At 38.1% G+C, this 25,466-nt stretch overlaps 2 protein-coding genes across 5 annotated transcripts in view; one reads left to right on the top strand and one right to left on the bottom strand.

The window, feature by feature from the left end:
- atxn1a (ataxin 1a) overlaps positions 1-5,281 on the top strand; it is an 81,003-nt gene extending 75,722 nt beyond the window's left edge. For all 4 annotated transcript variants that reach the window (XM_078954582.1, XM_023960180.2, XM_078954581.1 and 1 more), the window contains one exon: positions 1,407-5,281. In XM_078954582.1, coding sequence (XP_078810708.1) covers positions 1,407-1,979 — 573 coding nt within the window. In that variant the 3' untranslated portion in view covers positions 1,980-5,281. The remainder of the gene's footprint in view (positions 1-1,406) is intronic.
- A 3,633-nt stretch (positions 5,282-8,914) lies between these two features.
- gmpr (guanosine monophosphate reductase) lies at positions 8,915-15,758 on the bottom strand. Its single transcript, XM_004074240.5, has 9 exons — positions 15,368-15,758; positions 12,273-12,392; positions 12,069-12,152; positions 11,439-11,612; positions 11,262-11,343; positions 10,853-10,959; positions 10,600-10,642; positions 10,367-10,526; positions 8,915-9,817 (listed from the first exon to the last, which is right to left on the bottom strand). Exons 1-9 carry the CDS (start codon positions 15,452-15,454, stop codon positions 9,637-9,639), a joined length of 1,038 nt encoding a protein of 345 aa, XP_004074288.1. The 5' UTR covers positions 15,455-15,758; the 3' UTR covers positions 8,915-9,636.
- Between the last annotated feature and the right edge of the window lie 9,708 nt (positions 15,759-25,466).

Below are 25,466 nucleotides of genomic sequence, written 5' to 3'. Positions count from 1 at the left end.
CCGGGTCTCAGGAAGCTATGATATTTTTTGGATATTTCCTTTATTTCCATGACACAGTATTGTTTTGAGCATGTTCCACATGCTTCCAGCCCAGTCACAGCAGGATCAGACTCGAGCCAGAATCACATGAAAAAAAGTTGGCATACATCCCAAAAAATCTCTCGATTATCAGATTGGCATTGATCATGAAGACCTGCAGTGTGAGGACATTTTAGTCCTTCTGGACACAAGACATAGACCCCTATAAGGAAGAGGCCAACATGTGTAGAATACCGGTGGGGTTGGTGGAAAATTCTCTTTGGTTTGACCTTCCAGAGCATAATCGTCTATATAAAGCCTGTCTGATCAAACAGGTTTTTTTTTGTTTTGTTCTGCTCTTCTTTATGATGAGGAAAGGCCATGCTAATGTGGTTCATTGTATAGTAGACGTATGCACTCTGACACTTCCCACGCGCCTTCCTGTTATTGCTTCTGCTTTTCCCAGGTCCACACACACAACCATGAGTGCGTCCTCCTAACTTTCTTTCAGGGTTTGCGTTGAAGCCAGATAAATTACTTCATTTGTCTGTATCCTCCACCCACGCAGCACATCTCTAACCATCCCTCCAGCCCCCAGCTCCTCTTTGATTCTGTACCCCACAAAGCTGACCGTCTTTCAGGCTTTCTCTACTCTGTATATTTTTCTTTCACTTAGAGCTTCAAGTGCACACTCAAAAAAAGTAACTTTGAATTTGAATTATATAATACTTCAAAAATTTGTCTGGTATGCTTTAAAAATAATGTCCTTGTTAAATCTTAAGATTTTGTTTTACCATTTCTCATTTCATTCAACACTCCATATCTGTGTAAACCTGTGTTTTCATCTCCACCCTCAAAGATTTTTCCCTTTCCTTTATAATTTGACAACATAATTGAACCTTCTAATTTCAAATAACCTCCTTGATATCCATCATATTTCATTGCCTTTTATTCTGTTGATAGCCCTTTCACACTTGTAATCAATGCATTTGCACTTAAGCTTCTTAGTTTTGTTACTGGTACTTTGTTTCCTGACTATTCATCGTTCTGCCACCCGCTTATAGATGTACTTCTAACAGATCAGAGCTGCCCGCTCCTACAGAGCTTTATTTCAACGCAAAACTTTACAATATACGGTTTTAAAGTCGTTTCATCCAAGTAACGTATTTTTGAAAACGCAGTCCATCACTGCAAGCTTCATGATTTTTTTCTCTAAAGTGTAAATATAAAAACTGATTCTTTTTAAGGGAAAACCAGAATAGAAAATAAAAAAACAGAAAGACAGGCATATTTAAACCTCAAGTGATTTAAACTGGGTTAATTTAATAAGTTAAACAAACCAAGTGTTTACATTTTGTTTTGTATAACCCAAACTCTCTGCTCCTCAGGTAAGCGTGGAGGTCTTGTTGGAGTACCCATTCTTCGTTTTCGGTCAGGGCTGGTCGTCATGCTGCCCTGACCGGACCACCCAGCTCCTGGAGCTGCCTTGTTCCAAGCTGTCTGTCGGCGATGTTTGTATTTCACTCACCCTCAAGAATTTAAAGAACGGATCCCTGAAGAAGCCACCCAGCCCCGCTTCTGTTCAACCGCGCAGCCACCAGCACCTAAAAACCCACAGAGCCGTGTCAGACGTACCGCAGAGCTGCAGTGGAGGAAACTCCCGGCACCGGGAGCGGGAGAATGGCATCAGTCAGCAGAGGAGTGATGAAAGAGGGAACAGGAGTGGGGAAAGCTCCAGGATGGAAAATGGGGATATCGTGTTGGAGGAAAGGAGGTCTGTTTTCAAAGGTCAGGTTGCCGGCGGTAAATCGGCAACAAGCAGGAAGCGAAGATGGTCTGCTCCGGAGGGTCGAGACATAGAAAAATCAGAGGAGGAGCCGCCCTTAACTCTGCCCAAACCTTCCTTTATCCCTCATGAGGTGAAAGTCAGCATAGAGGGAAGGTCTAATATTGGCAAATAACGCGTAGCAGGACTGTTAATAACCATTGGGTTTGGAAAAATAAAAGGATCCTCACAGAAAAATACGCCAATGTTAATGTTTTCTTTTTTCTTTTCTATCCCAAATACTGTAAAAGTATCACCTTACTTTGAGTCTATGTAGTTTATACCTTTTTTACAGGTGGATTTAAAATCAGACCAGCAATCTGTGCTGTTTGAAATATTGTCATGGGGGATTTGTGAGTGGGGGCTCTGTGGCACGCAGACAAAAGGCCTCGTGACTCTGCCTGGTTGCTTACAGTCTGCACAGTTTGCAACCTTCAAGGTGGCATATTTTGCTCTTGGTTTACTGACAGCGATTTCTTGCCCCCTCGCACTTTAAGGTGGGGTGTACAAAGAAAAGCATTTGTTGTTTTTTTCACGCGAATCATTCAATAACATCAAAAGGAAAAAGCGGGTTTGCTAAAAGATTTACACAGTGGTCACATCTTTACTGTGTAAATACCTTCTGGTTTGTTTTAAATCAGAAGGAGCCGAGATGGAAGTCATCGGGAAGCGTCTGTGTGCCACACGGCCGTTTTCGGTTTGACGACAGGAAAGTCTTCGTTAGAGTTTTATGATTTTTATTTTTTAACCCCTCATCTCACTTAATGCTTTAAATGATTGTCAAAAACCTAAATTAGGGCTCATTTAGGTTTTGATTAAGCCTAAATGGGTTAATGTATAATTACATATACTCAATTGTGAAACACAGCGGCTTTCACTTTTCGAAGCAAATCCTCATCATATATGGTAACTAAGTTGAGACATTTGTATTCAGAAGAGCTGTGAGAGAATCAGGAGGGTCTGCACGTCAGCTCAGAGAGGATCAGAATGTTTCCGAGCACTTAACACACCTGTCGCAGGCACCACACACAATAGTCCATACTTTATTTACTCAGTACTTTATGTTTTAGATCTTTTTTTTTTAATAATTGGGACAGTGGCAGAAAGTAGCAGCAGCACTTTGAAAAGGTGGAGATGAATCACAAAGCAGGAGAGGAATGTGACAGGTGTTGAGAAGGAGAAAAAAGGAAGAAAATGAGCGACAAGTTTCAGGGACAAGCTTTGAAACGTCTAGTGAATTCCAATTGTGAGGATTTGTCACTGACTTGTAACGTTTGTTTCCCAACACTGAACAGTGCGGACCAGCCCTGCAACCAGTGGCATGGCGCCGTGTTCTTCAACAGCAGATGCACTGGCTGCGGTGTCCCATCTTCAAAAACACTGGTGACATTGGATTAGTGCACTTTCCAAACAGGATGGTTGTACTGAAAGTGCTCTGTGATGTGCGTTTGTGACAACATGGGATTTCAGGAGCGTGTTTGTGTAGGAAAGAGATTGTTTGAAATGTATATAGACAGTGCTTTTTGTCCAGTGTTTTTTTCTTCTTCTTTACTTTAGAGAAATTGCATTTTGCACATGGAGAGGATTAAGTTAGGTGGAGAGATCATTTCTGATGGCGCGGTCTAAAAAACCAACACAAAAAGACACTGGAGGAGACGAGGGTTTTTTCGTTCTTAAGCAGGTAATTAGCACATTTGAAGCAAATGTTGTGTCATCTGCTCAATTAAGGTCAAGTTGTTTGAACAAGTGTAGCTTTAGAGCAGAAGTTAAACGTGCCAGCCCACTAAATTTAATCTGAGGTTTCTTGCGTTCAGAGGGAAGCTGAGGGGCGATGAGCACTATCTGATGATTATTTAGGTGGACAATCAGAGCCATTTAAAAAATATATCTGAAAAAGAAAATGCCCTATGTGTGGGATATTTTCCCCAGAACCTGCTTAGCTTCTGCAGGACTGTCTGTTCTTCACATCTGTTTCTACTCAGCCTCCATATTTGTCCGTTCCCCTTACGGTTTTGGTCATTTGCTTCTCAGATGCTGATCAGTCGTATTTTGACAGGAACAATTTGTTTTTTACTTTTTGAAAAGCAAATTTTGTTTCAGAAGCCGATGTGACAGAGAAACAAAGATGTTAAGAAGAAGCTACCAGAAATAAAAATATATTAAAAAAAAGGCTCCGCTTGGAATAAAAAAAACAAATCAGATCATCACCACTGTCATCCTTTTTTGTTTTTGTTTTTGGAAGTAAAATATGTAAACAACAACTAGGACAAGCAGTATGTGTGATGTGCAGTCTGTGCATTTGTGTGTGTCTGTGTTGGAGGGAGTGTCAGTTGTGTTTTGCAATTGTTGTTTTATTCATTCCCCCTCCTGAAAAGCAGACCCATCAGGTGAACTGATGCCAAAGCCAAGGGTTGCTGATGCTGCTTTGGTTATTTTAGAAAGCAATAGTAATAAAAATAATACTTTTCTTTTTCTGCAATAAAACATTTATTTATAATTCCGATTAAAGCCAAAAGCAGGAAAAAGAAAACAATCAGTTCCTCCTTGTAAACTGGGTAATATTTTAAAGGAGTTCAGAAAACCCGTCAGAAGTACATATCTGTATAGAAGCTGCAGTTGCACCAGTTGGTAGCATTCAGGGAAGCCTCTATGTGCAGTAACTGAATCAAAGCCCAGACCTGCTCTGCCCCTGCTGGGAAACCTCAAGGTGTGCGACTGTCACCTGGCAGACTCCGCCCAGCTCTGCCTTGTTGCCACGACTCCATAGTGACCTCATTAGCTTAGCATAGTGACCTCGTCATAGCCAGCCCTCCCAGCTTTAGCTGGCTTTCAATAAAGCCTGGACTGCCCTTCGTTGTTTCACTTTAGCTTTTCTTAATGCAGTTTAGCTTAAAGACCCACTCCTGTCATGAAAGCATTCCCAGTGGTCTTTAAATTAGGAGTATGCCGCTTTTAGCATAAATCAAAGAAAAAAATTGGGCTAAAAAAAACCCCCCACCTGTGAGTTCATCGGAAATTCACCTCAGAGTTGCGGGCGGTGCTGTTGGTGAGGAATAAGCCCGCCCCCATTTCCCGTCGCCCTGTTTACACGCTATCCCACTAGCTCACACACCAATTTAACATTACCGGCTGGCATCTACGTGTGGGTGCATAAGAATGGCCGTTGTGGCCTGCCGATTGTATTTTCTGCATCACAACTACAATCTTGTTTAAACTGGATTTTTTTCATCTGCTCCTTATTCACAGCGATTTGAATAAAGAAATACTCTGACATGCAACTTTGAGCTCCATCTTCTTTATAAATGTCGTCCGTCATGAGGAAAAATGCCACAAGTACATGTCAAAAACCCCAAAAACAGCTTTTTTTACTGGAGTGAGTCTTTAAACTGGCTGCACTTAAGAGTGAAAGGCTTAATTATAGGTCAAAAGAAAGAAAAATGATCATATGAATGCAGTAGGGGGGGAGTTTGAATATAATCTGAGTGTATGTGGTTTGGATTTTGTCTCGCTGGCCCCAAGTCAGCCCCCTTTTTACATTTAGAGATGTACTACAATGTGCAATACTTCTGTGATTCTGTTGTCCCCTGTGCCAAGTGTATGTAGCATAGTCTGCATCCCCCTCGTTTGCAGCTTTTCTGTTCCTATTTTTAGTTAAACGAGTCCTCAAAGAGGAACGATGCAAATCGGAGTTTGGTGATTCTCTTCACTCTCTGGTTGTGAGGCCTTTGTCCACTGTTGTGTGTGTCTGCAGAGTGCGTTTACGGCTGTCTCCCTCTGTAATTGTGTGTGAGATGCTTCATTGGTTCATGCAATGAAGACCCACAGGAAATAGAAACCCTGTCGTTAGTGGGGACCACTTTTTGTAAAAAAAAAACTAAAAAACACATGTGTATATATATATATATATATATATATATATATAAAAAGAAAAGAAAAACCAACAGAGATGCACATGTAAGTAGATGTGATAAACTTGATGATGTTTCAGCACTTTCTAATTCTGGGACGGGCTTGGCCTAAACCCCCTCTGTCTTGGGCTGCCCCCCGCCCCAGGGCCAACATTCTTTTAGAACAGACAGTGAGAATGGAAAAATAAAAGTGCGAGGACTGTTTTGAAAAGAGAGAAATTGCTCAAGTTTCTTGCACATCCCCTCGCTGCAACCTTGTTCTTCACGTCTCTTTTCTCCTCTCTCACTTCGGTGCGTTCTTGGGTCCAACGGGCCGAGGTGTTAGCTGATTCCATGGTTCTTTTCTTCTAGGAAAACCCACCCTTAATGGAAAGCATCTCTTCGTTTGTTGTGTGAAAAAAAACTGTTTCTTTTTTTTTCTTTTTTGCACCGCATCAACCTGGCTGGGTCACCGTTTTCAGTGGTTCCTCTTACAGCTTGGTTGTAGTGTGGAAGGAGTGAAAACGTTTCTGAAGGAGCTTTTTCTCTCCATTTCGGTCTCTTTGAAGCACTCTGCATTATGTCAGGAGATTTCAACTTTATCGAGAATGTTGACTTTTTTGTTTTTGTTTTGACAAGCTTCCTCATTGGAGGAGCACTGCTTATGTCATCTTTTCTTTTCTTTGTTGGCTTTTGCACAACTTGACAAATAAAATGAATGTTGGTGTGTGAGCTTTGACTTTTCGGTCAGAAAAACAGCATGTGTGCTTTTTTTGTTTCTGGATGTTTGTACTTCCAATTTGGAAAAAAAAAGAAAAAAAGGATGTTTTCTCTACACTTTGACGTGTTTTAAAAGTGAATACATTTCGATCAGGATTCCACTTTTTTCATTTGTGTTTTTTGTATGATGTCAATGTCCATAGCGCTGGATAACCAACTCAGGCAGAAAGGAAAAAAACAAACAAAGGTAAACAGGTCCACATAAGAACTTAGTTTCTCCCAATCAGTTTATAACGTGGGCTTTTGAATAGGGGTTATTCATTATGTAAATTGCATATAATTTTGATATTTCACTTGATTTAATGCTAAACAAATGTTGATATTGACAGTTAACCATAAATTATTAAAATGTTGTGTGTATAATCCTAGAGATGGCTCAGATAACTCTTCTAAGGACTGAACGTCTCTGGTGTGCCTCTGTGGATCAAACACTGGGGGGACAGGCGTTTTGGGTTCATGACCTCTGACCCCGCCCACTACCACTGCAGGGACAGACGTATCTATTCACAGCGGCTCGTCTGAATCTGAACTCAGCTCTGAAGCCTGCAGCCCGTCTGTCTGGATGTTCCTCTGTTCTCCTGCTACTTCAAGCTCTGAGATGGAGCGGAGGTCAGGACGGGCCGCCCCACAGTGGATCCCGACCAACTTGTTTGTTCCATACTGTACTCACCTAGTCCCTGTCTCACCTCTATAGAAATGGAGAAACCCTGTTGGTGTATGTAACTGAGCTCTGTACAAATGCACCTCTTTGAAGACGAAAAAAAAACAAACTAAATGAAACCTTGACATATCTGGAGAAAACAGATAAATGGTGTCTTTATTTAAAGACAATATATGCACACACAAACAAAACACAAGTACAACCTGGAATATGTGTGGAAAACAAACCCACTTGCATTAGCAGTTTACAGCTCCCCCTAGCTGTCCAAGCAGGATTTTAATCCAAAAAGAAGAGTTAAGCTTCACTTCTACTGAATGTGAACATGAAAAGGTAAAAAGAAAAATTACTGAGCTATTTGAGGTGAGAACCAGCAAAATACAAGCAAATTGAATGCAGTACTGTATTTAAAAATACTATTTGAAAAGATGACAATCAAAAATAAAAATAAGAGGAAGAATGTGGTGGAGATTCTTGGTTATGGGTGAAATCAATTTATCAGACATCTTTGTTTAACTTTTATTTATAGATTCTAGATTGCTGGATCATGTGGATCATTTTTGATTCTCAAAGTATTAAGTCACTTTGAGTGGTGCCAGGTATGCAGGAAAGGAGTTGCATTTACTCAATTACACTTAGTTAGGAACTTTTCTGTATAATTGTACTACGGTACTCAGCATAATTTTTTGCACCGTAAACGTTGAACTCTTTCTGAAGTATATTAATGTTGATAAAACAGTCCTCTCACTCTGTTACTTTGGACTTCCGTCTGGGTAGTTACTCTTTAATTTGAAACATTTGTACAATTTGTTGCATAGATACACAATAGTATCAGTATGGACTGATTTAAAGGTCAACATCGACACAGACAAGAGTAAATCATTTTGCTCTCACTGGAAAACAACACCAAAGAAAAGCTTCATTTTAGCTGCTCAGGTAGAAGCCCACATGTGTTTTCAGGGTTTTATTCAGTTGATTTACATTTTTATTTCAGTAGCAGCAATTACGTTTTTGACTAACATGTTAAAACACCAAAAGACATGTTCATCAGAGTGGTATTACAAGTATTACAATCAGTATTTAAGTACTTTGGCCCCGGGTTACTTTGTATTTTTTTCCAAGTTAAACAGACTACTTTTTACTTGTAATTTTTTTAACAATACTTTTACTCTGCAGATATGAACTGCAGGCAGGCAGGCTGTTTTTATGTTAACATTTATTTAGCAATGTAATTTTTAAAATCCTGAATATTACCTGCAAATATGTCTTACTTTAAAGTATTCATCATTTTTCTGGAACGACTGTTAGTATTTGAATGGTTAAAATTCACTTTATATATAGTTTATAATCGTTTTCTTTTTGTCCATTTCAACAAAAAATATAAATTCCAGTAAAGCTAATGTCATCTGAGCTAAAGGAAAGGTAGAATAGTATATTATATTTACTAAAGATTCAGGCGATCTTGGATTATTGTATTATTATGTATTATTATTATGGATTATTTGTCTGTAGGGCGGATACAGAATTAACCAATTTTTAAAAAGATTTTTTGCTTGGTCTATGACTTTTTTTTTCTGACTTTGAAAGTTAATTTTTTCCTTTAAAAAAAGGCAAAATCCTTTTTTTAGTTTAAGAAAAACTACCTAAAGAAATCTCTTAGCCTGAGGCAAATGATGCTGCAGTGCAAGATTAGCTTCAAATCTTAAGTGTCATGAAAAAGCTTTAAAGAAACACAAACTGACGATATTCAGATGAAAGATTTATTTTATTTAGAAAGACATAAACATTTCTTCTTTCCGTGAGGCTTAAAGTGCAGCATGTACAGTTTTCATGTAGACCTTTTTTATTTGAAGGTGTGGCATCATTTCTGTAGCTGCAGAAGGCACAAAGCTTGTTTAGACTCGAATTTGAAATTTGGGAATGGTGAAGATGACTGGAGTGTGAGAACAGTAAACCACTTGCTTGTTAAATATTTGCATCATTTAAGCCCATATCTCTATGTAGCTCACCAGGACCACATCATGCACATGCAAGAAGGAAGATAGGACTGAAATAGAAGTCAGTAGATTCTTCTGGCAGTTTAGTGCAATTGTATAATTATTTTTCAGCCAAGTCATCCAGATCAATAACCTTAAGGCAACAGGTTTGCATGAAGGGTTTATTCAAAAAAATGCTGCAGATTTAGAAACATCTAATCACAGTCATCTTATCCCAAAGCTGAGAAAATCGATGGTATAGCATGCTTTTGCTATTTTTCCCCTCACATTTCTTAATGCAGTTATAATATCTTGATTTAGAATAACAACAAGCAGTTGATTCTTTGTGGCAGCTGAAACATTGAGGCACAGGTGCAGTGTTTATGAGGTGAAGAGGGTCCAACTAAGTCCCAGCAGGACTCTCCATGGACAGGCATTAGTATGTTTAATGCAGGGACATTGTTTTAGGTATATGAAGCTGAGTGCTCGTTCCTAAGTGAACATATGGCTGGACTGCTGTGTTACGCGGATGAAGGTGGTTCTACGGCTCAGCTCCTTGAGTTTGGCTGCGCCCACATAGGTGCAGGTGGAGCGGAGCCCCCCAAGCACGTCCCGGATTGTGTTTTCTACATCTCCTCTGTAGGGAACCTCCACTGTCCTACCCTCAGACGCCCTAAGAGCAAAATTCAAACACAAGAAAAAAGTACACACTCTTATTTTTCCATGAAATAACTTCAATATTGAATGCATTTGTGACTTTAACTTGAGTTGTTTTTTATTTCCAGGTTTGGAGTTATTTTGTGACTTTGATTTAGAAAGCTAAACAACCAACCAAAACAGATGTGCAAATAAAAATGGTTCTAATCAGAGTTTAATTTGGTTTTTACTTTGCAAGCCTGAGTCATATTTGATAGAGTTTTTTGTTGAGAGTAATGACAAAAAACAAAACTGTCTGTCAGTCTGTTAGCCCAAAACATCCAATCACTTTATTTGTTGAATACCTTGCTATAAAACACAAGACCCCTGACATAAAATACAGATATAAATATAAATTCAAACAATAAAAAAGTCCTAAAACACTATAGATTAAAAAACAACCATCAAAACTTAAAATGAAAGGAAACACCATGGCCAAAACTTTGAGGAGGCACCGTGTATTGATAAAAATACAGAAAGGGTAAAAAACAAACAACCCCAATGCGTGTGACGTAGGACGTCTCACCTGTACTCAGCAACTCCGCCCACATATTTCTTCATGGCTGTGTCAGAGCTCATGCCGTAGAAGAGTTTGTACTTTTTGCCATTCTTTTCAATCGTTTCCCCAGAGCACTGGTCGTGGCCTGCGAGCATCCCTCCCATCATGACAAAGTCAGCCCCGGCCCCTGAGGAGTCAAGGGGAGGTCAGACAAAGAGGTCATGTGTAGCTGGCATTGAATTCTGGGTCTGATTACTTACCAAAGGCTTTCGCTACATCTCCAGGACAGCTGCAGCCACCATCCTGTAAAACGGAACACAGGATTTTTATGTTATTTTTGACTTAAACTGGAAAAGCTATGCCCTCTACTGGCTATAACCTGTTACTACAGTGCTATAATTACTTTGATCCAAGTGTTTTGGAAAACTGTTAAAGTTCTCCCCATTCTCCAAATTTATCCCTAATTTTACAAGTTCTTGCAAAGCAGTATTTTTTACAAGTTTGAAGACTCACAGAGATGATGTGTCCTTTCAGGCCATGAGCCGAGTCTGCACACTCGATGACGGCACTCAGCTGTGGGTAACCCACTCCAGTTTTTATCCTTGTTGTGCACACAGATCCTGCACACATTAGAGAAGCTTGAGCACACATCTATACTGAACCATTGTAGATATTGTAGAACCAGGAGATGAGGCTACTTCCAGTTTAGGCCACTGTAAATGTGCACAGATTGTTGTTAAACTGGATGAGCATCTTTTTTTACTCCAGATACCTGGACGCTGAGATTAAAATTCTACAGGGTTCCAAGAGATAATAAATATTCAACACATGCTGAGTAGAAATATTACTTCATGGTGAGTTTTATTCTCTTAAGTATTAGTTTCTTTGTACTTTCTGTCCTTTCAAACCCACTCAGACTCACCTGGTCCAATGCCCACTTTTATTACATCAGCACCAGACAGGATGAGCTCTTCCACCATCTCTCCTGTTACAACATTTCCTGCCTGACAGGAAGACAAACCAACCCAGAGTCTCAGAATGATCATTCTTGTGGAACCAAAGTAGTACCAAGCAAGCTTTGATGAGGTCTGTCTCTTACCATGATGGTATGCTTGGGAAACGTTTCTCTCACTTTCTTGACAAACTCCACAAAGTACTCAGAATAGCCATTGGCCACATCCAGACAAATGTATCTAAGAGCAGGGACGGCTTCTATAATGGCACACAGCTTCTCCAGATCGGCTGTTCCGCTCCCTGAGCTGGCAGCAATATGCTGCAGGGAAAAAATAGCTACATCCATCAGTGTGCTCCGTTTGGTGTTTTTAACATGTTCTTGTGAGTTTTTCTCATGATGGAGGACACATATGAGTACTTCTTTATTCAAATTGTAGTGATTTAGGATCAGACGAAAAATTCTGTTTTAAAAAGAGCATATTTATGACATATAAAATACACTGGGAGGGGGGCCACAGTCTTTCTGCTCGGCGCCGCAATGGGAAAGGGCACGAGGGGCGGGGTTGCACTGCGGCAATGGTTCTGCCCAAAATTTAAAAGGAAATTCCGGATGAACTACTGCTGCAGAAACCATGTCCTAGAAAATGACACAGGTTTTTGGCTGAAAATGGCACAATCATAATGTAAAGACCACTGGGAACACTTTTAAAATAGAGGATCAGAGTGTGTCTCTAATTCTGCTTTGAAAGAACACAAAGAAAAGCGATTATCTTACCTCCAAACATTCTGGATGATTAGCAGCAAAGTTTTTCCAGTCTTCCACCGAGTAGTGTTTATGCACTGCTGTGAAGAGAGTGTGCTGGAGGCCAAAACCAAAAGACTCCGTCACAACCTAATTGATATCAACCATATCTCCCGTCCATCTTAAACATGCTAATCAAAACTAAAAAACGACATAAAAATAATATTCCTCACGCACTTTACTGAGAACTTGTGCCATCTCAAATGTTCCTGTGGTGTCCATATTGGCTGCAATAATGGGGATCCCAGTGTAGGTCTGCTTGGAGTTACGGAATGTAAAAGTTCTTTGAAGATCCACCTAAAGAAGAACACAATTACACTTGTTTGTGATGAAATTGTCTAAATGATGTTGCACAACCACTGAGCAGCTTCTGAGGTTCATGTTCAGGTGTGTGGAGTCAAAATGTGGAAGCTCTGAATCATTTAGATCAAACTGTTCCTGCTTGTAATGGGATACCCTGTAGGAGAAGTGACCATTCTATCAGAGGGGATTTTTTTTTATATATACCGGTATATATATATATTTTTCAGAAAAGCACCTGTATTGAACAATTGCAACAATGCGACCATTTTTACTCATTATAAACTTTAAACATTTCTATATTCCAGGTATGTAGCAAGATACAGTTTACTAGCTGAGATAGGTATGGCTTGTAAGCTAGCATTCACTATAATTTATGAGGTTTAGTTAACATTACTCTTAGCAAAAAGTAGTCTGTTTAAGTGTACTAGGCACAAAGAGTCTATACTAAAAATGAAGCAGTATACTTGAAGTTTACCTTATACTATCTATAAAGTTAATCTGAAGAAGTATTTGGTTATTATACTCTTATACTATGCATACAGATCCATAGTATGTTTGCTAAACTTATACTCAGGTATACTTATGGTACTAAAATAAGCTTCAGGGTGGCTACACTTTGTTAGGGAATAGTTTGTTGTCAGGCCTTAACTAGTTTGTTCACTCACCTTGTTGTGACATTTTTTTCAGTAGCTAAGTGTTCTAAACTCATCCAAAACAATCAAATCACAAACACTGCTCACATTTTTTTTGCATTTTATTTATTTTTCCTAGATGTTCAAACTTTAAAACGGGTCAATTTGACCCGCAACATGACAGGAGGGTTAAGTAAAACACTAGTTTGCCTTTCAACAAATTAATCAAACTCTACTAGACAATCATTAGATGTAATGGATTCTTTGTGTGATGTAGCGTACTGTAAGTACAAATATGTCTATTTGGGATAAGGAGCAATAATATGATGTGTCAAGAAGGTAGCATCATTTTCTTATATTTCCTCGATTTTATACATTCATTTATGATTTAATATCTTCGATTGATTTGATTTTTTTTTTCATTTGTTTTTAATACTAAAATTACTTGAAAAAAACAACAAATTACCGGTAGTCAATCAAATGTTTTTGTTTACTTTTTATGTCTCTCGACTCCCCTAACTGTTTTATAATATTACTATAAGTATGACATGATTTTAATGAGATTCCTTTTGATAACACACGCAAGAAAAGTCCCTATCATGAAAAGGAAAAAATAATTAACTAATGTTTGGAAAACTGGGGCTCTCAAGGGCAAACTGTCGTGTTTTGAGATATTTACTGCATAATTAGCCCTTTGGTTTTGATTAGTAATAATGATGAAGTAATATACGACTCGCTGCAAAATCTATAAGCACTTTAAAGTCCTCGCTTATATATATATAACAGATATTGTAATCCATGCACCTGATCTAAGGTTGTATTGGAAAATCCAACAGGACACTCCCAACAAACAGCCGTCCATCACAGCTACATTACCTGAGCATTAAATATTAACCTGATAATAACTTGTTCCTCTTTGAGAACATTATTTGAAATAAGTATTGAATATATTAAATATTATCCTCAAAAATGTCAGCAAATAGGAAAAAGAAAACTTTAAAAATGTTTTTTATTAATGTCTTTATTTTAATGTATTTAATTTATTCTATCATATTTAATAATTCTATTTTATATTTTTAATTTGTCTTGTCCAGCAGCTGAGCCAACCGATGAGAGCTGAAGGCCTCTTGTGTTGGACAGTGTTTCCTGTTACAATAGCGGCTTAAGAATCTTTGGACACGCAAGATGTATAAACAAAAAGAAAAATACATTAAAAAAGCAAAAACCTTACTTTTACTGGTTGAATGTGTGTTTTAAAATAGCATTTTCTCCATCTGCAACTGTGCACAGGATGGGCTAAAATCGACTAGAGTAAAGGCACTCTGTCCTTTAAAAAAACATTTCCATTTGACATTTCCAGATTTTATTTATTCATGTATTAATTAATATTTTTGCAGGGGTGTTTTGATCATGGTGGTGCAACTATCTCTCACTTCAGTTACTCCTGGCCTGTGGAGGTGGGCATCTTGTGCTCCAAGCAGAAGCACAGAGAACTTCAGCTGGTCTGCTGTGTAAATATAAATAAACTTAAACATGCAGACTCCTGTAGACTTGCAGATCCTCTCATTTTTGGAGCTCCAAGAGCAGTTTTTTTTCCTTTGCACCCTCATGTGTCTGTTATGCTACAGTATCCTCATGTCACTGTGGAGTATGGAATGTCCTCTGCTTCCCTGTAACACACAGTCCTATTTTTAAACAGCATTTCTGAGAAATCTGCTGTGCCTCGTATTGCTTGTTGCTCCTTCTTCCAACGTCCGCTGTCACCAAACCATAATCACTACGGGTCAGTACCAGACTCTGATTTTGTGTAATGAAACTGAGCGAGACGAGGGGATAAACCCCAAGAACATGTTTGTTTTGTTCTAGGCGGTCAAACGTGGATGCAAGCAAAACGTGATCTGTCAGATTTGCTTTGAACAATCGGATAAATTCCAGATTTTGGCCAGATCTTAATCCCAACGTTGTTTTTTCTTGTCTTCTTTGTACACAATTAGTATCCAAACGTCTGTCTGACAGAATACTCTTGTGTTTTTTTTCTTTTTTGTCACCTTTAGGAAGGTCACCTCCTTATGTTAGGCCTGTGATATGTAAAAGCTGCAATAGCTACATGTATAGAGATACAGTCAGCTTACTGCTCGACTCCAGTGGGATATCCTCCCAGCTTAATATTTCAGTTTTACAGATATCTAAAAACATGATAATGCTATTAGTTCATTTAAGCTAAGTTGATATGTCGAGTCACCTATAGTACATGCCTTTTAACAATACATTCTTTCACTAAATGTTTTTTTCAAGCCTGAAGATCATGACCTGAACGTAACTGTAAGTATCACCAACCTCAGAGCGACTCTTAAGGCTGCTCCTTTTGGGTCTGAACAGAACATCCTTAAAGTCCAGTTTGAGGTCTGCGTCCACTCGAGGCATCTTGGACCCCCAGAACCTGGATGACCAGGATGAAGATGACGAGTATGCGAAGGGTGCTCCGCTGAGGACGGCTGCAGCAGTAGCAGCACTGGTGGTGGTGGTCACAGGTCTCAAGCCCCAACCACCAAACCCGAACCTGCAGGCGGCCAGCGTATTTATAGCAAAGGGGGGGCTTAGCCAGTTCTGGCCCCCATGGCTTTATTTGGGCCTGGGCTCTCTCCCACCCGCCTTCCTCTCTGTATCCCTCCTCTCCTCCAGCCTTACATCTGTCCTCCTCATCCAGCAGAGTGGCAGGAGCAGCAGTGGCTAGCTGGCACTGCTGTCCCATTCACTAATGCACAAACACACACACACACACACACACAGACAGGGCAGCACTGCAGCAGCAGCAGCACATGCGCTGCTGCTGCTGCAGTGCTGCAGAGCACACCTGCTGTCCGGTTGAAGCATTGCTCCACGTGATGCCAAACAGGACTGAGAAAAAAAAGAGGTACAACACAGAAGCAGGTAATAAAACGTAAATGAAAAGGTTTTGTTTGGATATCAAAACTTCCAAAATGAGTCGATAAAATATAAAGAGAAAGACTTTTTTTATTTTTCAAAAAGGATGTCATTTTCTGAATTCTTTGCACTTTGAGTTGTCTTGTTCCTAAAAAATATACCAAAAAATTGAATCAGATGTGGGACTATTTGAACCTAATATATGTTTTCCCACCTCAGGTTTATAATCCCAAAAATGATTAGAAATTAACTTGTGACTTTGCTTGTTTTAAACTTCAGCTCCCATTATTGCACAACATGACTTTCCAATGGTTATAAATCTAAATCTTATGGAAAACAGGTTCTTCCCGTTCTTTAATTTAAAAAGAAAAAACAACAAATATAAACTCTGCGTGTTACAAAGTTGAAAGGTTGAGCTTGATGATAAAAGCAATGACATATAGGTAAGAACACTTACAGTCTTCTATACAGTGTGAGTGGGAAAAATATTTAGTGATTTGAGTTCCTGAATGCGCCAAAAGTTGGACTAAACCATTAATAAAAAGGGGAGGACTGATTACGGGGTTAAACGAAACTAAGGGATGTGATGATAGATATTTCATGTATTTTTCTCATAGGTGAAAGTAAAAAAAATCAAATTATTACATTAGCAAAAAAAAACTTGCAGTTACTGGCTATTAATTTCTTTTTTTTTGTATTCAATGAAAAAGTAGCATTGGTCAGTGGGAAGACACTCATTTGGCTGACCTCTACGCCTCAGCAACCCTTAAAATGTTTCTAAAAATAATATTCCAAATATGTTTGTGTGTGATAATGCAGATACATTGACCTTTCCATTGTTTTAAAAAGAATTTTTGAGTTTATTTTAACGTGAAAATCTTTGAGGTAAACCTGTTAGACACAAAGAGAAGGAGAATTTTTAATTACATTTTGTTTTATTTCATATACAAATTAAAATAAACACAAGTGTCTATGAAGACTCTCATTCATCCAGGTTGGTTCCATTGTAGTAGGTTTAGGGGATGTCATCTGGACTTGGTTTTAAAGTTGGAAGACGTTTCACCTCTTGTCCAAGAGGCTTTGTCAATTCTGAAATAGCTGGTCTAAGAGCTGGTATATATGCGCTCATCGGGGGAGGAGTCAGACCTGAAACTGGAGGTGTTGTCCACTTGGAGAGGGAGTCACTGACTCCCCAACCCCCAGCTGAGGACAAAGGACTATTAACGACCCGAAACCACATAGGCTAAGTGGACAACACCTCCAGATGACAACCCCTAAACCTACTACAATAAACACAAGTGTGTAATTAGAGAGATAAAACAAGACAGTGTGCTTGAAAAGGAGTGGGTTGAATAGAAATCGTTTTTACATCACATGATGATTTGTGTATTTCTATGTACATTTTATTAAATAGAAATATTTTTGCGTATTTCTATTTAATCTGAATGAAGTCACAGAGATTCATCTTTTAGTCCAGGGCTGGCCAATCCCGGTCCCCAAGAGTCAAAATTCTGCTGGTTTTCCAGTTCTCCCTGGACTGCTTGATGCTGACGACCTAAAACAGTTGAGTTCAGTCAATCAGTCTGTGGAAGCACTTGAGTCAGCTAATCAGCAGCAAGCTGGACATGGAGAGCTGGAAAACAGGCAGGGTTGAGGCTCTGGGGGACCCGGATTGGACAGCCCTGCTTTAGTCTATGCAGATTATTAGACTATAAAATAGTTTTAAGCCCAATAATTAAAAAAAAGCCTAATTCAATAATTAAAAAAAGAACAAAAGAAAAAGGGTTTTGTGTGCTTTAAGGCTTCTACTTAACAAATGACTGTTCCACAATATGACCACTAGATGTCAGCCTTGTTCATAAAAACAACATTTTTGAAACAGAAGAATGAGCTTCCAGGTCAATGACCTCTGTAAGGGGGGTTCTCACTTTTTTAAAAGTGGTTTACAAAAAGTAAAAAAGTTTTAATTAAAAGGTATCAATGCAGCTGCACTCAAAATGACTATCTCTGTTCATATTAGTTATATTTGAGCATACACTGTCTTGGTAATAATACATGGGGGCTACAGTTTGTAAGCATGTTTTATTTGGTTAAGATTGTTGCTGCTATGTGTCTATTTTAGTAAAAATCAAAGTGTTAAAAAATAGAAAAAAACAAGAAAAATACCACAAAGGAACAAATTATGCAAATAAGTGACTCTTTGCACCTAATATTGTTGTTTTTCAATACTGTTTCTTTGCTTTACCAACTCCAGATGCATCCACCCACAAAAACTTTATTTTTTAATTTCTAATTTGGTTTGAGTTTTAAATGCACAACTATTTCCTGCATGTTAAGTCTGCAGCAAAAGAAAAGATTTAAGTAGAAAATCATCTGTTGATTTTTGTGTGTGACTGTATAATTGATTTTCATCTAAGATTTTGCAAAAATACATCCTGTATGAAACAAAACCCAGTCATGAACAGAGTATGTTAAATCATGTCTATAGCTGGACAAACAGACTTTTATATCTCCTTATCTCTTTGCGAGTGATAAAATTAGAATAATCAATAATCAGAATCAGTATCTTTTTATTCTCATAGTACATGGTGACCCAATGAAATTGCAGCCTTGGAGTGGAGAATAGAATAAAATAAAAGAAAAGAAAAGAAAAAATGAAAATACTATAACTCACGTCTAGACAAAAATGTAGAATATGTACAGAAACAACTGAATATTAGATATGTATGAAAAAATAGAATGGAATGAGTTGGAACTGGTGGGGTCGAAGGTTGGAGGAAGACAGTCTTTGATGTAGCAGCCGATCCAGACACTTGGTGATGACAGGTGTGAGTGCAACTGGACGGTAGTCCGTGAAGCTGTGGATGACATTTTGGGTATTGGAATGATGATGGATGACTTCAGGCAAGCAGGGATGAAATCCTGAGCTAGCGACAGGTTAAAAATCTTTGTGAAGACCAGGGAGAGTTGGTCGGCGCAGGCCCGCAGAACCTACCCAGGAACTCCATCGGGTCCAGCCGCTTTCCTGGAGTTTACCCTGCTGAACATCCGTGGCACGTCCTGTGCCTGCACAGTCAGGGGTTCGGAGCTGGAAGCAGAGTGAGGACGAGGTGATGGGGCTTCAGACTGCAGTGGTGTGGTCTCGAAGCGTGAGAAGAACGCGTTCAGCTCTTCCACTAGTGCAGCGCTGGAGTGTGCCTCGGTGCTGGTCTGTCCCCTGAAGGTGTTGTAGTCCCTGCCACACCTGCCGAGGGTTGTTGTTGGAGAGGTGGCCCTCTATTTTCCTTTTGTAGTCCAACTTGGCCTTCCTGATCCCTCTCCTCGGGTCGGCTCTGCCCGTCCTGTACAGGTCCTTGTTCCCTGACCTAAAGGCAGAGTCACAGCCTTTTAGGAGCGACCTGATCTCTCTGGTCATCCAGGGTTTTTGGTTAGGAAAGACCCGGATGCGTTTCACTTCTGTGACAATAATTGTGAGATAAGGCAGTTCCAAATGTAATAAAGGCCTTTCGAGCCAGCAGCCCTATACTGTACTGATAAAGGGTGCTGAGCAGGTCACGGCTTTAAAAAGTTGTCATGCCAGCAAAACTGATAAGAAAAGGACAGTCTGGCACAAGCGTGTACTTCTTGTATCCTGTGTCAGCTTGTAACCGTCACGGATGGAGTCTCAGGAGTGCAGCTGATGTTGGAAGTTGGTGAAAGTCCAACAAGTAATCCTTTCTGTGGGTCAGGTGTACGTGCAGAGGCAGAAACTCCTCTAAAATGGGTCACTTTGCCCGTTTAGCACATGTATGGGATGCAATGCAATGTTTTTTCACTCAACCAACAACATATATCAATTTTTGTAATTTATTTAGCATATAAGCAGCAGCATCACACAGAACAAGATAATAAAACAGAAGATAAAACTTGCATTGAGTAACTTGCATTGAATAAAACAGTAAAGCGTGCAAGGAGGTAGATGAAGCCATGGAGGTTCATGTTGAGACCACCCTTTGAAAAGCAAAAGATTACAAAAAAAAGACAAATAAATAAACTGACACATGACAACAACATAAAACAATTTATATAAAACAATGAGTGAAAAGTAGGTCATTACAAGATTTGGGTCCAGGATATCTTATAGAAAATTGTTCTTTTGTACAAAGGTAAGTGTGGTTTGTCTTGTTGGATGGCAGTAAATTTGGTGATTGAACATGAAGTCATTATTTATGTGTGAAGGCCAACTGGTATTGTAAAGTACACTACATGCAAATGTACAATTATTTTGTAGTAGCTTGACCCTTGTGCTATCCTAGGCATTTTAACATTGGAGTTGGGTCATCTAGACCCACTAGACAGTGCTCTGAACCTTTTTTCTTCAATGATTTGTGATCTTCACTGGTGTCCATGGATTACATGAAATCTTTCCACCTTTATCCACCTTTGTCATGGTAGGGAGAACACGTCAAAGTAAGGGTGGGGTCATCTAAGATAGCACAAGGGTTAAATTTGTATAAGTGGCCAGTAAAAGTTCTGCAGTAAGTTAAGTGAGAGTAAACTAAACTAGAATATGATGCCAGTACGGTAAACATTTCAGAGGAACCAAGTGTCATATTTTATAAATTGATGCCAGTGGATTCAGATATTTTCCTGCATGCATGTTCAGTATGTTCTCTCCACTACAATTTATAATTCATCCATACATTTAGAAAATGCCATTTGTAATTTTGCTGATTCTTATTTGGCCAAGTGCATATTTAAATATAAAAAGGATAGAAAAAAAGACCAAATTACTAATTTTCCTATACTTTCACAAAAAACAACATTGGCCATCATTTCTACAGCTTTCTTCAGTAAAACATCATAACAACCCTCAGCAAAAAGTAGTCTACATAAGTGTACCACCAGTAGTCTATACTAAAAGTGAGGCAAAACATTTGAAGTTTACTTTTTATAAACTATCTATATAATGAAAATGTAAATTTTCCAGTTAAGTATGGATAAGTATTCTGTTAATTTGCTTCCTACACTACACGTTCATAGTCTAGCCATGAGATTTGTCCAAAAAATGAAGAAAATAAAAACATATAAATTGTGTCATTTGCACAAATTAACAGACTCAACTTCAAGTGGAAATGAGGATGCTTGAATTAATTTCATGGTGAACATTTTGTCCGTTGGCTCGAGTACACTTTAAGCTCTGAGAGAACACAGATGCCCGCTCGTGCAGATCAGAGCGTCGAGTTACCAGCTGGCGATGGCGGGGAGAGGTGGGCTCGGTTTTTTCTGGGAGGAAACTTGTCTCACAGACAGTGAGAGGAGGAGTTTTCCCTGGACACGGTGTCAGGGGGACAAGCAGATGGAAAACACACATGGCAGCTGAACAGAAAAGAAAGTAAACATCTCTGATCTCTTCTTTTTTGGCACCAGTTGAAGTGATCAAATCTTCAAACGCTTTATTTTCTGTCAGTGTGAGGAGCTCAGGTAGCAAACATAAATAAGATGTTTGTCCACTATGGAGGACGGAGGGGAGGAAGTAGAATTTTGTGAGCAAATTTTCACAGATTTTTGCAAACAAACAGGTGAAACTGCAAAAGTAACACTATTTAGTCCAGAAAAGTACATTTAGGACCATTCTGGTTTAAAATAAATTCCTTGTTTTCCTAAAAGAGTCTTGGTGCGTTCCATAATTTTAATCAAATTGGCTTTAGTGCAACAAGGAATTATTACTGGCTAAAATGTGTGATAAAAAAAATTCAAACATTTTTGTTTGCGTATGTAATAAATGTGAGTTAAAAAGCCAAGATCTGTCATTTATACAGTAAATTCATTCTGATAGCAGCTTAATTGTTGAATGCATGTAGTTTTTTTTTTTTGTAAAGTGCCGGTTTAGTACCAATGTTTTCTCAAAGTGCAAATACATCTATAATTGCAGATGTTTTCCAAACACAAGTTTAAAGATTGACAGCAGGTTATTTATTGAGTGAAATGTCAGCGTCCATCTTCCATTCATTCTTCTCTGCTTCAGCTTCCTCCTGTAATTTTCCGTTCTTTATAAATGGATGTGTTTACCTTCAGGGTTACTTTGGTTTGGAAAAATATTTTACTCAAAACAATGGGTCACCGTGATCATTCCCCTAGTTCAGTGGTCTGCAACCTGTAATTACGGAGCCATTTGAGCCCATTTCTCACTGATATTAACCCAGTAGGAGTCACAAAATCTGACTTCCCCCTTTAATGCAATAATACTCTGAACACACTGAAAACAATGATGCCAAAAGAGGCGTAAAGACAGGAAAGAGACTTTATTGTCTTCAAAGAAGAGTCCAATGTCCTTTAGGTGCAGGTGAACTTCTTGAGTCCTTCAGCGTTAATCAATCCACAAATGGTAAATATTTAAAAAGCTCTTATTTTCACAATGTCAAATGTTATTTCTTAAGGAAATTCAGATTACAATAAACCCCACCTGCAATGCTCGTAAACAAAGGCATGAACAGAGAGTCTTTTTGCCTTTTTTCTCCTGGACTCCCTGAATAATTGTAATATACGTATTCCTTGCATTTAAAAAAAGAGGAATAAAATAAATGAAAATAAATAAATATAATATAATATAATATAATATAATATAATATAATATAATATAATATAATATAATATAATATATATGTGTGTGTGTGTGGGTGTGTGTGTGTGGGTGTGTGTGTGTGTGGGTGTGTGTGTTTATATATGCCCAATCTCACCCTTGTGCAACACAGGAGGCAGTAGGTTACAGCTAAAAGATTTGATCTTTTTACTTTCAAAATGTATGTAGGTTTATTAAATATTCCATGCAAAGATTTCACTTTGACCCCTTCATGTCTGAATTTTCTTTTTTAATTAAAAAATATTCTTTACTGTTTTTTCCTTTCAAAGTGATACTGAAGTAAAGCAGTCCTTGATTTAATGGTATGTCCTGGCGTAGCTTCTAGCTCTGCTGCCATTAATATTAAAATGACATAAAACATACATACATATATATATATATATATATATATATATATATATATATATATATATATATATATATATATATATATATATATATATATATATATATATATACATATATACATAATTAATATAATATAATTAATAATTTAATATGTTTTCTTTCCTTCTTCTCTCTGACTATCTTTGTAGAAGGAAGGGAAAAAGAACAAATAGTAATTTTGCTGCTGTTATAAAACACCACTGTTTTCCTTCTCATCCAGTAAAAGGATCCTTTGTATCCATCATAGTTGTGTCATAGGTTTTTTTTTTCCTAATTTGCAAGTACCCATGATAGTACAATGAAAAATTTGTATTCCTGACATGACTCTACATGTTTCCTTATTTTATTTGAATGTCGAAAGTAACAACTGGTTCCTCTAACAGAAAGCTGTTAATTTGAAATGAAATCCTGTGAGATGATTCTTAATCAGGCACACCTTCCTCCTTTAAAGCAAATGAATTAGAAAGACTTTCTATCTTATTTAACATTCAGATAACAAGTTGTGAACAATCTTTGTAATTTTAAAGCATTTTTAAAGTTTTTTGGAAGAAAAATAAATCATCAAATCGTTTGTATTAACCACAAATTCTCTGTAATCTATATTCTGTTTACATTTCATTTTAATAATTTTTTATTTTACCTTTTTTTTAAATCTCAAACAACCATGACTTTAAAAAAATTTCTAAAATTTTGAACTAATGAGGAAACAAAAGAAAGTGTGAATTGATGAACAGAAACTCAGAAAAGACCCTTTAAGTCAAGTTTAGAAACAAAACCACAACACAAAATAATTAGAACTGTTACTTCAACCCTTGTGCTATCCTAGGCACTTTAACATTGGGAGTTGGGTCATCTAGACCCACTAGACAGTGCTCTGAACCTTTTTTCTTCAATGATTGTGATCTTCACTGGTGTCCATGGATTACATGAAATCTTTCCACCTTTATCCACCTTTGTCATGGTAGGGAGAACACGTCAATGTAAGGGTGGGGTCATCTAAGATAGCACAAGGGTTAAACAAGTCAGAAAGAAGTAGATTAATAGAACATAGTGTTTATTAGCAAAGGGTAGTTTGTGAATATGGCTAAATAGGGTCATTTGCAGAGGATTTAAATCCTTTTTTATGCAAAAATTGAATTTTGCTACTAAAGGCACTTTGTTTTTATTTTTGAATGATCAACTTTAGCCATGAATATCTTACCTATTGGATTTTTCATTGATTATAATTGAGTGTATGGTAATGCAACAGATTAGTGATCTGTTCAGGGGGCCCAACACTAGCTTGTTCGGGTTCAGTAACCCCGTGACCCTGAAATGGATTCAGTAGGTTCTGGTGGATGGATGGAGGGAGGGAGGGATGGAAGCAGACTAAAAATCTTACTTATCTCACCTAAATTATTACAAAAAGTTCGACAGTTTTCTTTTTTTTTAAACCTAACAATTTAAAGTCTTCTCTTCAAGAATCTTGAGGATTTCTTCTAAAGAATAAAAAGTCTAGATTTTTTTTCTACTATTTAAACTGAACTAAAAAAAAACCTTTATGGCATAAAGGTGGAGCAACAAGGACAGACCATTTTCCCAATGATAACTACTGATTATTGCCCGACAATGCAGGCTTTATATTGATCACAATTGTTTTTTCAGAGCTAGGTCCAAAAGCAGAATTTAGAAATGATAAATAAATTCATTCATTTTTTTTTTGTTTTTTTTATATGCTGTCATAAGATCAAAAAAATAAAAAATAAATAAATAAATCAATGTAATGACATGTTAATTTTATGGGGATCTACAGACCCTTCAGGTCGTTTTTGATGGGCCGTCTCTAACCGGCAGTGAGACTAGACTTCAGCATGTGTCTAATTAGAAAGCCATGTTCTTCCTGCCAGGCTGTCAGTGTCCTTGGAGGTAATTGAATATCGGTGAGCGAAAACACAGATAAGAGAGAGGGGGAACACAAATAGAGAAACACTCTCAGACGATGCCAGGGAGGAGGGAAAAAAAAAAAAAAAGTCAAATCAATCAATAGCTTCTGTACTTAAGTGAATTTCTGTCACAGTCCAGCAGCGCCCGTCACTTCTAATCAGCTTTTTTAGTGCACCTACCGCCTGCAGGGACACACATTCACCTTCCAGTTTGTGTTTCCTACAGAGTAAAGTCATCCTTTAACTTTACCTCATTTGACATCTTACTTTGAACTGCTTTATATGCAAATAATATTTCTGGACAAATATCAGTTTCCACGTCAGGGAAGCAGCTTTTAAACATGTTACAATTCTGGAGTTCTCTTTATTTTGCACATGTCCATCCACTACTTATCAAATCTTTTGTCTTTTAAAAAGGGGAAGGTGCTTGATGCTTAATTTACCCTTAGAAAAAGTAGATTTTCCTGCAGAAATCTACAGAGAGACCAGCTTTCCCCCAGCTTGGTCATAGAAAGAAGGTCATTAACAACTGTAGCCTGGTAACCTCAGCAGGCTACATTGAAAAAAAGAAAATTAAAAA

Source organism: Oryzias latipes, chromosome 11, assembly GCF_053564925.1.
Source record: "Oryzias latipes strain Hd-rR chromosome 11, Olatipes_Hd-rR_3.1".
Lineage (NCBI taxonomy): Eukaryota > Metazoa > Chordata > Actinopteri > Beloniformes > Adrianichthyidae > Oryzias > Oryzias latipes.
Note: the sequence above shows the minus strand (reverse complement) of the source record. Positions and strands in the feature narration are given on the sequence as shown.

What these genes read in the sequence shown, in the direction of transcription:
- gmpr (XM_004074240.5), bottom strand. Translation starts at nt 15,454, where the DNA reads ATGCCTCGAGTGGACGCAGACCTCAAACTGGACTTTAAGGATGTTCTG. An exon ending in GCCTTAAGAGTCGCTCTGAG is followed by an intron (nt 12,393 to 15,367) that starts GTTGGTGATACT and finishes GTTCTTCTTTAG; the next exon opens with GTGGATCTTCAAAGAACTTT. An exon ending in TGGCACAAGTTCTCAGTAAA is followed by an intron (nt 12,153 to 12,272) that starts GTGCGTGAGGAA and finishes TTTGGCCTCCAG; the next exon opens with CACACTCTCTTCACAGCAGT.